This window comes from Cryptomeria japonica, chromosome 5 (assembly GCF_030272615.1).
Source record: "Cryptomeria japonica chromosome 5, Sugi_1.0, whole genome shotgun sequence".
Lineage (NCBI taxonomy): Eukaryota > Viridiplantae > Streptophyta > Pinopsida > Cupressales > Cupressaceae > Cryptomeria > Cryptomeria japonica.
Window position 1 is genome coordinate 134,188,429 of NC_081409.1, and position 16,055 is coordinate 134,204,483.

At 32.5% G+C, this 16,055-nt stretch overlaps 1 protein-coding gene across 1 annotated transcript; it reads right to left on the reverse strand.

The window, feature by feature from the left end:
* Nucleotides 1-1,874: 1,874 nt before the first annotated feature.
* On the reverse strand, nucleotides 1,875-14,982 carry LOC131076640 (LRR receptor-like serine/threonine-protein kinase SIK1). Its single transcript, XM_059220407.1, has 6 exons — nucleotides 13,671-14,982; nucleotides 13,259-13,558; nucleotides 13,028-13,104; nucleotides 12,155-12,236; nucleotides 11,968-12,067; nucleotides 1,875-1,986 (listed from the first exon to the last, which is right to left on the reverse strand). The coding sequence occupies exons 1-6, from the start codon at nucleotides 14,980-14,982 to the stop codon at nucleotides 1,875-1,877; spliced, it is 1,983 nt and encodes a 660-aa protein (XP_059076390.1).
* Between the last annotated feature and the right edge of the window lie 1,073 nt (nucleotides 14,983-16,055).

Genomic DNA, 16,055 nt, shown 5'->3' on the forward strand with positions numbered 1-16,055 from the left:
GTTAGCTTAGATTTTCATATTTCATTATTTTTGTGCTTTAATCATTCAATTATTTCTTTATTAGTGTGTCTTTGTCTTGTTGTTATCCCTTGGCTCACTCTTAGCACCAATATAAGTGAGGTAGTGGCAGATAGATTTGTTCTCTAAAGATTTGTCATCTTAGAGGTAACAAATTCCCTCCTCTACATTTTGGTGAACCTGGCGTGAATGTCTAATGTCAAATCTCTTCCTCTTGGGGTTTGATGCTTTTGACAAATCATTGTCTAAGGATGACTTCGATATGTTGGATGAAGTTTTAGATGACTTCTTAGAAGAACCTCTCTCTAAAAGAGATGTAAAAGAAGTGTCATCTTCTACAACATCCTCATTAAAAAATGAGAATTCTGTGAATGTTATTGTTATCTTCACGGCTCGTCAAAGGCCTAAGAGACCTTGCATTTATTTTACTACAGCAAGTCCTTCTCTAAAGAAAGTCATGGGTAATGTATTGGAAACCAAAAATAAATCACATGGAAAAAAGATTGTCTTTGTTGTTGTGAGTAGGTTATTTCTGGCATGTTTGATGTCTAAAGTTTTTAACGTGCTTCCTTGCATTAGCCTATCACATGTATTTTGGAAATGTGCGTGCAAACAAACATGTACACATTGCTAGATTTGTTTTAATCAAATAGAATTGTTACACTTCATAATTTACTAGCATCTATGCCATGTGTTTGAAAATTTAAACATAACAAGTTACATATATATGTATTTGTAAATTTAAATATAAGCATATAAATTCTTCTTTACCCTACCCAAATGCATTACTGATTAAATAGGAGAAGACATAATGTATTTGTAAAAAGTGTAACACTAAAAATTAATAAAAATGATGTAGGCATTCAAGATTTTTGTGGAGAAATTAAAGACCAAAAAAAATTAACCTGAAATAGATCGTATAAAGTTAATTTATTTTACTTTTGACAGTGAAAAAAGACTTACAATAATAACAAAACTTTTATTTTTTAAGTAATTTATAAATAGCTCTTGGTTAGGTTAGCATTATGCTCACCTAATTTAATAATATTAAATTTTGACAACATAACAAGATTAAAACAATAATACAATAATAACACAATATAATATAAAACATTATTAATATAGTCATAAAAATTATACAATAGTAATATAAGGTTTAAAATAAAATATATTCTAATAATTAAATTACTAATATTGATAATAATATAATAAGGCACCAATATAATATTATAGTAATTAGAATAATAATAAATAATATTCTAATAATTTTGACATTAATAATATTAAATTAACATTTTTATACTACAAATAAAATATAAGATTTAAGATTGAAGATCATTTCATTGAATAGATATTAATGTAAGATAATACAAAATAGTAATGTTTAAAAAAAAATACATCGAATATCAACAAAAAAAATAATATAATAAATATTAGTATACTGTAATATAAATAAAAATTGTTCTCACTTTCGTCTTTTGCTAGAGTAAATATTTAAGTTTTCTTTATAAAAATTTAAGTATAATTTATGATTTGTTCACTAATGACATTTTCAAATAAATATTAAATTTTAGAAGAGTTATAGTATTCTTAATTGAAAAAAATTAAATAAATTGATTTTATATAATTAATTGTACAATTCTTTTAAACATATTTTTTTATTAGCCCATAGGCTTTCTTAAGTGGACTTAGGTGTCCCACATTTGACCAGAAAACCTGTCTCATGCTCTTATACCATCGTCTTATGCCGGAAACCATTTGTCGTTAAATATTTCTGCCGTTAACCAGTTGTGATTGTATAATTCTTTGCCAGATTGTTTTCCCTGATCCCCTATACCAAAGACCTCACTACGACTTCAATCGGATGACCTTTCTATCTCTTTAACCACCGCCGAGCCAATTTTATCAGCAACCCCTAGAGTGAAACTGTTGGTCGGTGCCAATCTGGTCAACGTAAACTGAATAAAACTGCACATTTTCCGCAATCATAACATGTCATTGCCATCCATCACTCATCTCAGTCTCTCAGCATTATGTTGAAGGAGGTGCAACACATTCTACATACAACTCACAACTCCGCTGAAGACTGCAGTACTTTTAATCAATTACTTCAGACCTGCAATCTCAAGAACACGCTTTCACAGTGGAAAACAGTTCATTTGCTCATCGCTCATAGGCGATTTGCATTTGCTAGATGAAACAACTTTTCATAATAAGCTTATTCGCATGCATGTCCCGTGGAATATGATTATTGGAGATTACAGAAAAAATGGGTATCCCAATGAAGTAGTCACATTGTTTCACCAAATGCAACGAATAGCGCTCCAACTCAATCAATTCGATCACATTTCCTAGCGCATTCCCATCCTGTGCCGAAATGGAAGATTCGGAACAGGGTATGGACATCCATCAAAGCATAGAAGATAGAGGAAAATCGTCAAATGTTGTAGTTGCAACTGCCCTGATATACAAAATGTGACTGTATAGACAGGGCACGTGAACTGTTTGACAAAATGCCTCAAAGAAACTTGATCTCACGGACTGCGATGATCGCAGGATATGCGCTGGATTTGTTAGAAAGGCTTTAGAAACTTTCAAGCGACTGCAATTGAAAAGTGTACAGCCAAATTCCACAACCTTTCCCATCATCCTCCCTGCCTCTACCAAAATGGAAGCTTTGAAACAGGGTATGGAGATTCATCAAAGCATAACGGAATGTAATGGAGGTCACTAGCCACATTATAAAATACATTCAAATAATCATAGCCTTAGTCTACATCATTAGAACCAATTCATCTAAATACCAATGAGATCTATAATACATTGTGTAAAAGATAATGATTTGAAATACAGAAAAATTGATGACCTATTCTAGTGTAGGTAGAAAGTGATTTCCAACTCTGCCAAGTCAAAGAATACCAGATTTTCTTCTCCTATGAAGTGAACGAGTGGAGTTTTATTTCACATCATCGTAGTGGTTAATGAATATATCAAATATGTTTGGCAGTACATGAGTTTTCCCACTACACACTTGATCCATTTCCAATGATATTCATTCCTCTCTTAAATGCGGAAAGAAAAGTTATTAAATGCTAAAATGCATTATAATCATAGGTGAGAAGATAGATATATCACAATGGTCTAAAAATTCACTACTTTGCAAGGAAAATTAAAACAAATTTCTTTTTTTTTTAATTGAACAAAGAAATTGAATGTATGCAATAAAAAAATTAAGTCCTCACAAATTAAAACATTAATTACTACAATAGACTTGAGTATGATATATTTTAAATATTTGTTGTTTACTTCACTTGACCAACGATATCTCATATGTAACCCCTACCATACCTCAAGCCAAAAAAAATAATGCAATGGCATGATATCCTTCATATCAAACTCTAAGGTCAAGTCACCCTCACACCATGCAATGAGCTCTCATTAATAACTATACCAATACAAACTATATCATGAGAAAACTGTAGACAAATGCTACTATTGATGGCATGGAATGCTAGTAAATTCTATCATATTATTCATGTAATGGAATGCGGATATTTAGATTCTTCAAACGAGGACCTGCAACACTGGCACATGACATACATGGTGTACTTCATACAGACGGGTACATATTTCATAAGAGGTAGGGCCTAGGCTATGTAGTGTTGTTTAAAGAGCTACAAAGCCAATGCCTCATTATATTTAGTAGAGTATCAAATTTGGTGAGTGATGTTACAAGTACAATAAATGTTGTACTTATGTTTTATGCATAATAGTGCATATTTTTTTTGAGAAAAATTGAATTTTATAGTTACACAAACTAATAAGAAAAAGAAAAATGGTATTTCCATAAGTATTAAAAATAAAAATAAAATATAAACTATCCCACAATGTTCATTGTTACTACCTAGAAACCAAAACAATAGCTATACACAATTAAGTTGCATACAAAGACAACATTTTTTTTTTGTCAAAATTTGATGTACCATTTAAATCTGTGGGTGTGCAAAGCTAGCTTTATGCTTCCCCTGATGATATTTACTTGTTGAATTCTTAACTTTAGTGAAAAATTGTGTTCTGACACATTTCTTTAAATTTTAACTTAATGCAATTCTGCTTAAATCTAATTTTTAATTGCTTGACTATCTTCCACTTTACTCTGTTTGTCTTCTTGTTTATATTGAAAAAAGAAGTTAACAATGAATAGATGCTACCAATACACAACTAATAAAAAAAATACCAACCACTATAACACTCATTGACTTTGTCTGAATTTGTTACAAATTTGAATTTGCATCAATTGCTTTTTGATTCGTTGGACTTGGTCCATGGTTTTGGCATTCCTCTTTGATAAACCCTGAAGCTATGAGAAAAGAGAGACAATATGAAAAAAGAATTGAAAATAAAGCTTAAAACAATAGTTTTCTGATAACAATTGTTAAAAAATGCACAAATACATCTAATTATCCAAATATTGTGTTTAGCTATTTATTAATCTTTTCCACTTATCAAAATCTATTGTCAAAATTACTTTTAATGTCAGCAAATAACCTTTTAAAAATTCACTTTATAATACCTCGTAAATTTAAAAAAAATATTTATTTGAAAATTACTTTTATGGTTAGGATAAGGGTTTAGGGTTATTGTTATGATTATGGCTAGGGTTAGCATTTATATCATGGTTAAAGATAGGGTTAGGGTTATGGTTCAGGTTTACATCTTGGTTAGGGATACAGTTAGGGATAGGATCAAGGGTTAGGGCTAGGATATACATCATGATTAGGGTTGGGGTTAGAGAGTTCAAGCTAGGGTTAGGATTATGGTTAGGCTTAGGATTTAAGGTTATGGCTAGGCTTAGGGTTTACATCATGGTTAGGGATAAGGTTAAGGTTTAAATCACGGTTAGGGCTAGGATTAGGGATAAGGATAGGAGTAGGGTTAAAGGTTAAAGTTATAATTTACATCATGGTTGGGGTTAGGGTTAGGGTTAAGATTATAGTTATGCTTACGATTTAGGGTTATTGTTAGAATTATGGCTAGGGTTAGGATTGATATCATGGTTAGGTTAAAGTTAAGGTTAACATTAGGATTAGGTTTACATAATAATTAGGGCTAGAGTTAGGATCTACATCATGGTTGGGGTTCTGGTTTAAATTATGTTTAGGGTTAGGGCTTAACAGTATGGTTAGGGTTACTATTTACATTATGGTAGGGTTAGAGTAAGAGTTATGGTTATGGTTTATGTTAAGGATTGGGGTTAGGATTTGAATTGTGGTTAGCATTTACATCATGGTTAGGATTAGGGTTAGGTTTAAGGTTTGAGTTACATTTAGCTTTAGAGTTAGCATTGTGGTTAGGGTTAGGATTTAGGGTAAGGGTTGGGATTAGGGTTTACTTTCATGGTTTCTGTTAGGGTTAGGATTTTGGTTAGTGTTTACATCATGGTTAGGGTTAGGGTTAGTATAAGGGTGGGGGTTATGATTATGGTTAGGGTTAACTCTTAGGATTATGGATAGGGTTAGGTTTACATCATGCATAAGGTTAGAGTTTAGGTTTATAAATAGGGGTAGGGTTATGGAACTTAGGTTGTAGGTTAGGCCTAATTATTATTTCTAGGACCTTAGTGTTAGAGGTAATGGTTTGGTTAGGGTTAGGCATATGGTTAGGGTTAGGTTTACTTCATGATTAGTGTTAAGGTTAGGGTTTAGCATTATGGTTAGGATTATGGTTATAATTAGGTTGTACATCGTGTATAGTGTTAGGGTTATGAATAAGGTTTATTGTTAGGGTTAGGGTTTAACATTATGGTTAGGTTAGGATTAGGGTTAGGGTTTAGGGTTTAGGTTTTAGGGGATAGGGTTAAAGGTTAGAGTTTGGATTTACATCATGGTTGGGGTTAGGGTTAAGATTATAGTTAGGCTTATGATTTAAGGTTATGGTTGGGATTATGGCTAGGGTTAGCATTGATATCATGGTTAGGTTAGGGTTACGATTAACATTATGGTTAGGGAATGAGTCACAAATTCCCAAAAGTCTGTGCGTTGGAAAATATGATCTTAAAAATGGGGCCCCATTTATGCTTTGGGCTATTGAGCCGAAAGGTAATGGGGGCCCGAAAAAAAAATAAACGGGCCCCCATTTTGTTCTAAAACGGGGGCCCACTTTTAAATAAAACAAGGCCCCATTTTTTAAAAATGGGCCCCCATTTCTAAATTGCATTTTACCCTTTTTTTCCACAAGCCGCCCTTGTTTGAAAACGGGTGCTCGTTCTGTGAAAGTTTATTCCACAACCCACCACTTGGCTCAGGATTAGTCCTGGGATAGGCATGGGATGGCCACACTTGAGACATGGACCTGCAAACTCAAATCTCCATGAATGAAAGCACAAATATGAACTTCTGAAATAGTTTGCGTTCTTGTAATTAGAGAAGTTTTATACGAAATTAAAACCCATTTCAAATTATACTATCTAGATTCTAAATATATAAATTTATATAAGAATTGATTATTTTAACTATTTTTCATTTAATTTATACTAAATCGGGTCCATAAACTTGAAATATTAACTAATTTTGTTAATTTAATAACTTTTTTATTTTAATAAATTTTGAAAAATAAATTATATGTCATCAATCGACACAAAATTATTTTCTATTTTAAAAAAAAAAAAATTAAAAATGTTAAGTTTACATCAAATTATGTGGGTCGTACACATCAAATTTTTAAAAAGATAATTACAGTTATTAAAAAATTAATTAAAAATAAAATATTTAAAAAAACAATACAGAAAAATATGCTCATCAATGTTCAGTGTGTTACAAATCATTTCCCACAACGGTTTAAGAAAATATTTTTAATTGTGTCAAAAAGTGTGGGTCGTACACATGCATGGTATGGTCCTGAAACATGCATTTTTAAAACATAGTTTTTAGAACTCCATTCCAAAAGTTATTTTTTATTATGTGGGTATTAAAATAAATTACATATTTGGAAAGTAAACTCAGAGAATTTTTCCAAGAATCGATCTCAAGTGTTTCAAAATTTAAGCTCAAATGAGACAAAATCTAAAAATCGGGGAAAACACTTTCACTTTCTAGCCAAAAAGTGGACTCAGCTTCTTGCACTGACCTAGCTGGTTAAGATTATAGTTAGGCTTATGATTTAGGGTTATGGTCGGAATTATGGCTAGGGTTAGCATTGATATCATGGTTAGGTTAGGGTTATGATTAAGATTATGCTTAGGTTTACATTAGTTAGGGCTATGGTTAGGGTTTAGTGTCATGGATTATGTTAGGTTTAGGGTTTAGGGTTTAGGGTTTAGGGGATAGGGTTAAAGGTTAGAGTTGGGATTTACATCATGGTTGAGGTTATGATTAACATTATAGTTATGCTTATGATTTAAGGTCATGGTTAGGATTATGGCTAGGGTTAGGATTGATATCACATGGTTAGGTTAGGGTTAGGGTTATGACATTATGGTTAGGTTTACATAATAGTTAGGGCTAGGTTTAAGATTAGAGTTAGGATTTACATCATGGTTAGGGTTGGGATTAGAATTATGGTTAGGGTTAGGGTTAGGGCTTAGCATTATGGTTAAGGTTACTATTTACATCATGGTAAGGTTTTGTATTAGGGTTAGGATTATGGTTATGGTTTACATCTTGGTTAGAGTTATTGTCAGTATTAGGGTCAGGGTTATGATTATGCCTAGGATTAGGTCTAAGGATTATGGTTAGGGATATGGTTCGGGTTAGGTTTACATCATGGTTAAGGTTAGGCCTTAGGTTTTGGAGATGGGGTTATGATTACAGTTTAGGTTTTAGGGTTAGGCCTAAATATTATTGCTAAGGTTAGAGTTCAAGGTTATGGTTAAGTTAGGGTTAAGATTAGAATTAGACATATGGACAATGTTAAGTTTACATCATGATTAAGGTTAGGTTTGGGTTTGTGTTATGGTTAGGATTATGGTTATAGTTAGTTTGTACATCATGGTTAGTGTTAGGGTTAGGACTAAGGTTTATTGTTAGGGTTATGGTTAGGCTAGGATTAGGATTAGGGTTAGGTTTTATTATTAGGGTTAGGGTGTAGGATTATGGTTATAGTTATGGGCTACATCATGGTTGGGGTTATAGTTAGGGTTAAGATTATGGTTAGGCTAAGGATTTAGGATTGTCATTTAGATTGTGGCTAGGGTTAGGGTTAGTGTTAAGGCTTAGGGTTAAGGCTTAGGGTTAGGATTATGGTTAGGGTTTAGGGATGGGGTTAGGATTTACATCATGGTTAGGTTTATGACTTACGATTATGGATAGCGCTATAGTTAGGATCATCTTGTTTGGGGTTAAGGTTAGGATTAGGGTTAGGATTAGGGTTTAGGGTTATGGTAAAGATTATGGATAGGGTTTTGGTTTATATCATGATTAGGGTTAGGGTTAAGGTTTAGTATTAGAATTATGATTAGGTTTAGGGTTAGGGTTATAATTGGTGTTAGGATTAGGGTTCAAGAAAGATTACAATTCAATTAGGTTGATGATTAGTGTTAGTATCAAGGTCAGGGTTATGATTATGGCTAGGGTTAGGTCTTAGGATTATAGTTAGGGATATGTTTAGGGTTAGGATTGCATCATGCTTAAGGATAGGGTTTAGATTTAGAGATAGGCTTAGGGTTATGGTTTAGGTATTAGGGTTAGGCCTAAGGATAATTTCTATTGTTAAAGATCAAGTTATAGTTAGGATTAGGGTTTGGAATATGGGTAGGGTTAAGTTTACATCATGATTAGGATTAGGTTTGGGGTTTAGTGTTATGGTTAGGATTATGGTATAGTTGGGTTGTACATCATGGTTAGCGTTAGGATTAGGACTAAGGTTTATTATTTGGGTTAGGGTTTAGGGTTATGGTTAAGATAGGATTAGGATTAGGGTTAGGGTTAGGATTATGATTGGGGTTAGGGTGTATCATTATGGCTAGAATTATGGTTATAGTTATGGTTTACATCATGGTTGGGGTTACCGTTAGGTTTAGGATTATGGTTAGGCTAAGGGTTTAGGGTTGTCATTTAGATTGTGGCTAGGGTTAGGGTTAGGGTTGGGGATAGGGTTTAGGCTTAGGGTTAGGATTATAGTTAGGATTTAGGGATAGGGTTAGGATTTACATCATGGTTAGTTTTATGGCTTAGGATTATGGTTAAGGCTATAGTTAAGATCATCTTGTTTGGAGTTAAGGTTAAGATTATGGTTAGGATTTACATCATGGTTCATTTTATGGCTTAAGATTATGGTTAGGGCTATAGTTAAGATCATCTTATTTGGAGTTAAGGTTAAGATTATAATTAGGATTAGGGTTTGGAGTTGTGGTTAAGATTATGGATATGGTTTGGGTTTATATCATGATTAAGGTTAGGGTTAGGGTTAAGGTTTAACATTAGATTTATGATTAGGTTTAGGTTTAAAATTAGTTTTATGGCTAGTGTTAAGATTAAGGGTTAAGAAAGGTTACAATTCAATTAGGTTGATGATTAGGGTTAAGGTCATAAATTAGGGTTCAAGTTTGATTTGGTTGGATTTGGGAGTTTATTGAAAAGGAAAAAATGGGTCAAATACTTCTTTAAATTGAAAAATAGTTGTATTTTGAGCATACATTCTATGTTTAAAGTTATTTTCAAGTTAAAAACTAATTATTTTGTTAGAAGAACTATTTATTTTGTTAATTTTAATAATTATAGAATAATTAGAAACATTTAATAAAAATTTAAATAATAATTAAAATATATATTAAAAGTTATATTATATTTTTCATTCTTTTAATCTTCTATATTTAAAAGAATTTTAAATCAAAATTTATATAAAACTATTTTAATGGAACTAATTGAATTTTTTTTAATACAAATAAATTTTAAAAATCAACTTAGAGATAAATAGGATATAAATATTTTTGTATGAATCTAACTTTGATTTTTTAATTTAGAAACATAAAAATTCTTTTTGATCTTTCTAAATTGAAAATAAAAAATTCTTTATTATTTTTCAACTATTTGTATATGCATGTAATTTTGATTTTTTTAAATTTATTTTTAAAATTTAGAAACATTGAAATTCTTTTTCATCTTTCTAAATTGAAAACTAAAAATTTTCCTTAGAAAAAATAATTTCTATGATAAATTAGAACTTACTTTTAATAATAAATATTTTTTATATATTAAAAATTATATATTATTTTTGAATTGTTTGTATATTAATTTTACTTTTTTGAATTTAGAAAGTTTAAAATTTAGAAACTTAAAAATTCTTTTTGATCTTTGTAATTGAAAATAGAAATTTATATATTATTTTTCAACTATTTGTGTATGCATGTAACTTTGATTTTTAGAATTGAAGTATAAAATTTAGAAATATTAAAATTCTTTTTCATGTTTCTAAATTGAAAATTAAGAGTTTTTCCTTACTTTTTTAATCTAAACTTCATTTTTATTATACTTCAAAATTTTGTCAACTAATAAACACATCATATCATATCTTTGTAACTGCACCTCCAATTCCATTATTATGGGAAACATGCCAAACTTTATAATGAGACAATGCAAAACACACCAAACTGTGTAATAAGATTTTTCCTCTTTTAAAACTCAAACCTAACTTCCTATACCATATTTACTCAACAGTTGCATTGCTAAATCAAACATCACTGAACTTAAATTTTTCATACTCTCCACCAAAAACTATTACACTTCCATTCAAATTGAAATTCATTTACCATTTTGAAATAGGGAAATCAAAAAGCTTTTAAACTTCCATACGTTTGATATCATTTGATATTCTCCACTTTCTAATGCATTTGTAACTATCAAATGATATTCTCTACTTCGCATGCATTTGTAACTTCTAACAAAAAGTTTCTTCAAAGGACAAATCTACAGCTCGAGAGATTCCTCCATTGATATAAAGAGTTATGCAATGGCGGAAATTTTATTGGGAGGACATATTCTTGTATATTACTTGATCAACAATTGGTGCAGATTTTGATTATTCCACTTTTCACAAAGAATTAAATATTCCTGTTCAATTGGTTAAAAAATAGGAAACACTATTTGACGGTTCAAGGAACAATTGCACATATTGATCAACAAGCAAGTTAATAAAAATAAATGTTTTTTTATAAACAAAATTGATGATTTTCCACTATGCTTACCTTGTCATGAGATTATTTCTAACGTGTGAACTATTCTTGCAGTGGAATGAATCTATACATTACATATGCTAATTCTACTTTTATTACAATTGCATGGATTTATTTTCCCTCTTCCATAGTTGCAACACCAACGCATGCACCAAGAACAGTTGAAAATATAAACCAATTAAGTTTAACATTGCCTCTTTGCATTTGTATGAGGACTTTTGATGCTTTATCATTATACTCATGTCGAACATAACCTGCAATGAAGATGCTTGCAAAGCCATTGTTGAATGGAATAATCTTTATTAGAAAATATGTTAGCAATTTATCCAAGCATCTTCCTTTTCAAGCTACGAGGAACGCTAAATCGTTGTTATAGAGAAGAATGCTTCAAAGATTCATGATATACTAATTAATATAAACCTTTAACCAATTCTACTTTGAAATACCTAACAAAGCTAGATCCAGAACCATGACTTCAAAATAAAGCATTTTGATATATGTTAGAAATGTTCTCTCATGGAAAATAAAGAGACAAAATATAGAGCATAGAAAAGAGCCCTAAAATATAATATTATTTTTGAAAGGATGGATGTTTTATAGAATTGTTTTGATTAGCACCAAAAATAATACATATTCTGAATAAAAGCACAATGTTTGAATAAACTTCAACGATGGCTTATTTGTGATTGATAGCTTCACACAAATCGATCTAGGTAATGGTGCAACTAGTCTAAATAAACCTAAAAAATAAAATTGAGAGAAGACATGAGGACGACTCATACCGTTTGAGGGCCATAGGTTCGTAAAATCTGTTTTTCTGGTCGCCACTCGTTTTTGAAAATTTGGGACCAATATAGAAGCTTTTGGTTTCCTTCCAATCCCCTGCGCAAATCAAAATTAAAACTAACATAATTGAGATTACACATTGTCGAGAGATTATTTCCCAAAACCTAAAAGTAAATTTTTGACCTTGTGACTGCACGGATGGGTTAAGCGCTTCAGCCTGATATGGAATATGACTTTCATTCAACACAAGTTTCATCTTCTCTTCCTGCAGAAGCACAAAGAAATGTCGACTTTGTTCAAATACTTGATCAAACAACTTTTGTTGGAATCCATGATTGATCAAATAAAAGAATCTTTAGTTGATGCAAGCCTGAATTTTGATTAATTCATGATTACACAGACAAATTTTGCTTCAAACCCCTAAAATTAAAGCAGATGCAATCCTCACATGAAATTTTTAAAAATAAAATAAAAGCTCATGGAGATTTAAGCGTACCTTGCAAATTTGTACTGCAATTGCTTGTCAATCGGGATTTGAAAGGTTGATGCAAGGCTCTTCGAATTTCATATGTTACGATTGTAACTGTCGGAATGCCAAGCAGTTCTTTTTTAGCTTCGGTCTTCTCTTCTTTTTTCTTACATCGTTACGGGTGATGACCCCTAGATGCCATTGTAGGTTACGCCACTCGACATAATAATCAATAGATTATCTTTTCTTTATTTTTTTAAGTGTAATAATCAATAAAAACTTTAATTTTTACAAAGATTCAATATTCAAAAGACAAAATAAATAGATATTTTATTTGATAGCTACTATATCCTTTTGTATGTCTTAAATCAAGATTTTAAAAAACCATCTTTGAATTTTAAAATAAATAAATTAAAAAACAACATCTCATAATATTAATCAATAATTAAAAATAACCAATACAATTAAGGAAATTTATCTTCAAAATATACCTTGGAATCCTTAAATACTCTTACCAAATGAACAAATAAGAAAAAATATATTCAAAACTGACAGTCGTAGTTGCCTGAAGACTAAATATTTATTACAATGAAATCTAAATACATCATCAATGGCTCCTCCTGACGACCTTTAAGACGTAAGTAAAATGATATATATTTAACGCCTACAGATGTCTATACACAAAGTTTTACTATATTGAAAGTAAAATACTAAGAGATGCCCTCTCAAGAGATCTAATCATTATGTATTTATTACAATGAAAGCAAAATATCATATCCTTAATGTCTGACTTCAACATCTCCAGTTAGTGCGCTCACCCAGCAGAAATGTTATAACTCTGTCCATATGATCAAAGCTCTTCTTTCTCCAATTCACTTTGAAAGTGAGCACCAACAACACCGCAGAAAATCCTGCTGCAATTGACCATCCAATACTCACATCATACCATGAAAACCCTTGCTTTGTCTCTTCGTGGACATCAATGATGGGAGGAGAGAGTGATGAATGAATAGGACAACACTTCCAGCATTCCACAGGGCATCCCCGCAGATTTGTATTTCCTAAATATACTGATTTATCAAATGTTATCATATGACGACCTTGCTGCGGTATCACCCCTGACAGATTGTTGTAAGAGATTTAAATATCCCAAATAATCCAGAAAACCAAGCTCGAATGGGATTTTTCCTGAAAATTTGTTGAGAGAAAGGTCGAGCGATTCCAACTGACTGAGATTGCCCATGCTACCTGGAATGTCCCCATTGAAACTGTTCCTAGAGAGATTTAGAAACATCAAGCCTTTTAGATTTCCAATTTCTGCTGAAAGATGGCCCCATAATCTGTTGTTTGACAAATCAATGCAAGTCATGCCAGATAAGACACGACCGTAATGCCATTCTGATCCCTTAATAATTAGATCTAAGCCCTCTATATAGTATTTTCCGCCTCTATTCTCTCCAAACACCGTGGTTAACCAAACCAATGCATCGGAAATGAAGTAGCGATCCCGACGGTCTTCTCCAAGCACGGATATATTATCCACTCCATAGGCCATGGCTGAAAAACTGAAGTAGGTATCTGGGATTTCCCCAAACAAAAGATTAGAAGAAAGGTCCAGGAGCCTAAGCCGGGGCATTTTGCCGATCTGTGGAGGTAGTTTGCCTTTGAAATTGTTTGATCTCATCATAAGAACTTGTAGTCTTGAACAGTTAGCAATCCAAGCTGGAACGTTTCCTGTCAAATTGTTTCCTCCTACGTCAAGCACCTGCAGATGTGAAAGTTGTGCTAAAGACAGAGGAAGGAGTCCTTGCAGATTGTTCTTTTCAAGATGGACAGACGTGAGTCCTGCTAACTTTCCAAGCTCCTTAGGAATCTCACCCTCCAGTTCATTACTGCCCAGGTTGAGCACTACAAGTCGCCCGAGATTGGTCAGGCTGGCAGGAATCTCTCCAGTTAATTGGTTGTTCTCCAAATGGAGCACCTCAAGAGATTGCAAATCGCCCAGAGTTACAGGGATATTGCCTCTCAGCTGATTTTTTGACAAATCTAAAAGAACCACATCTGTCATAATCCCTAGTGACACTGGTATTGGTCCTTGGATCTTGTTGTCTGCAAGTAAAAGAACCTCCACAAATACATCATGCTGAATATCTAACAATAAGGGGCCATTCAGTTCATTTACAGACAGATCCAACACCCGGAGAGTAAGTGGGATCGAAGAAACAGGGACAGGACCCTCCAAATGATTATTTAACAGGTTCAAACTCTTTAATGCCGATGAAAATTCCCATAGCCAAGATGGAATATCATCCACAAGATTGGCGTCTGATAGGTCCACATCTTCAAGCTCAAATTGAGTTGAAATCCAGCTAGGAATTGGGCCTCCAATTTTACATCCCCTAAAATTCAAGGTCCAGAGCTGAAAAGGCGGAATCCAAGGTGCCGAGTCAATGTGTATATTCAACCCACTATAAGACAAGTCCATTTTTTTCAACATTGAACAATTGCGGAAGAGAACTTGATCTGAAACTGTTCCTGTCATGTTGCTGTTGGAGAGGGAAAACCATTGCAGAAAAGATGGTAGCGTGAGCAAGGAAGGAATGCTTCCATTCAATTTTGTTGTTCCTCACATCAAGACTGACGAGTGAAGACAATTGGGCAAATGACAATGGCAGGTCTCCACTCAACTTGTTATTGGAAAGGATTAACCCTTTAAGAGACAGGAGATTGCCTAGAGGAGGAGGGATTGGACCAGTAAGCCTGTTGTCTCTAAGCTTTAAGTAAGAAAGATTGATGAGTAAACCCAAGCTAGATGGGATGGGACCTTCTAATTGGTTCCGGTAAAGGTCTAAATTATGGGACCTTCTAAACTACTGGGTATGGGACCATTTACCGAATTCCAATTCAGATCAAATGATGTTAATTTGCTCATGCTCCCTATCCAACTAGGTATTGATCCTGACATCCCATTATCTCTAAATTTAAGAATAGAAAGTGATGAAATATTTTGGCAAGAAACTGGGAGTGGGGAATGTGGGGAATCGCGGAAACATGCAGAGAGGTCCAGATGTGTAAGGTGGGACAGACATATCATAAATTTATAAAAATTTTAAAAATATCTTGTTGTTTTATGTTTAAATATTATTTTAGATTAATGTAATAAAATCAAGTTTTAAATTTTTTTTTTTAAAATAATAAATAACATCTATTTAAAAAAATTTAAAAATATAAAATAAAATATATTTAAAATTATATTAAAAATATAATTAAGATTATTAAATAAATTATATACAAATATGAAATAGAGTTAAAAAAATAATTTACAAAAATTCTCCGTGCAGCCCTGCGGGTTTCACAGTGGGCCCACCTTAAATTATCGCGGGGTTGCGGGGAGGATGGATGGTGGCAACGGCAGGGAGGCGTAATCACAGTAGTCGTAAAATCGCTGGAGCATGGACGGAGTGGACGACGTTTTTCCCAAAACAACTTTTGCACGGTTTACGACTTGATTGCAAAGGAAGTGATATAGGCTAAGCAATGCATTTTACATTGTAGAGGCATGTTGCCATTTTACGGTTGATGGAAAGCATTTGCACAAGGCTAATATTTGCCGGC

What these genes read in the sequence shown, in the direction of transcription:
- LOC131076640 (XM_059220407.1), bottom strand. Translation starts at nt 14,982, where the DNA reads ATGACAGGAACAGTTTCAGATCAAGTTCTCTTCCGCAATTGTTCAATG. An exon ending in TGATGTATTTAGATTTCATT is followed by an intron (nt 12,237 to 13,027) that starts GTAATAAATATT and finishes GTGCTTCTGCAG; the next exon opens with GAAGAGAAGATGAAACTTGT. An exon ending in CCCATCCGTGCAGTCACAAG is followed by an intron (nt 12,068 to 12,154) that starts GTCAAAAATTTA and finishes TGATTTGCGCAG; the next exon opens with GGGATTGGAAGGAAACCAAA.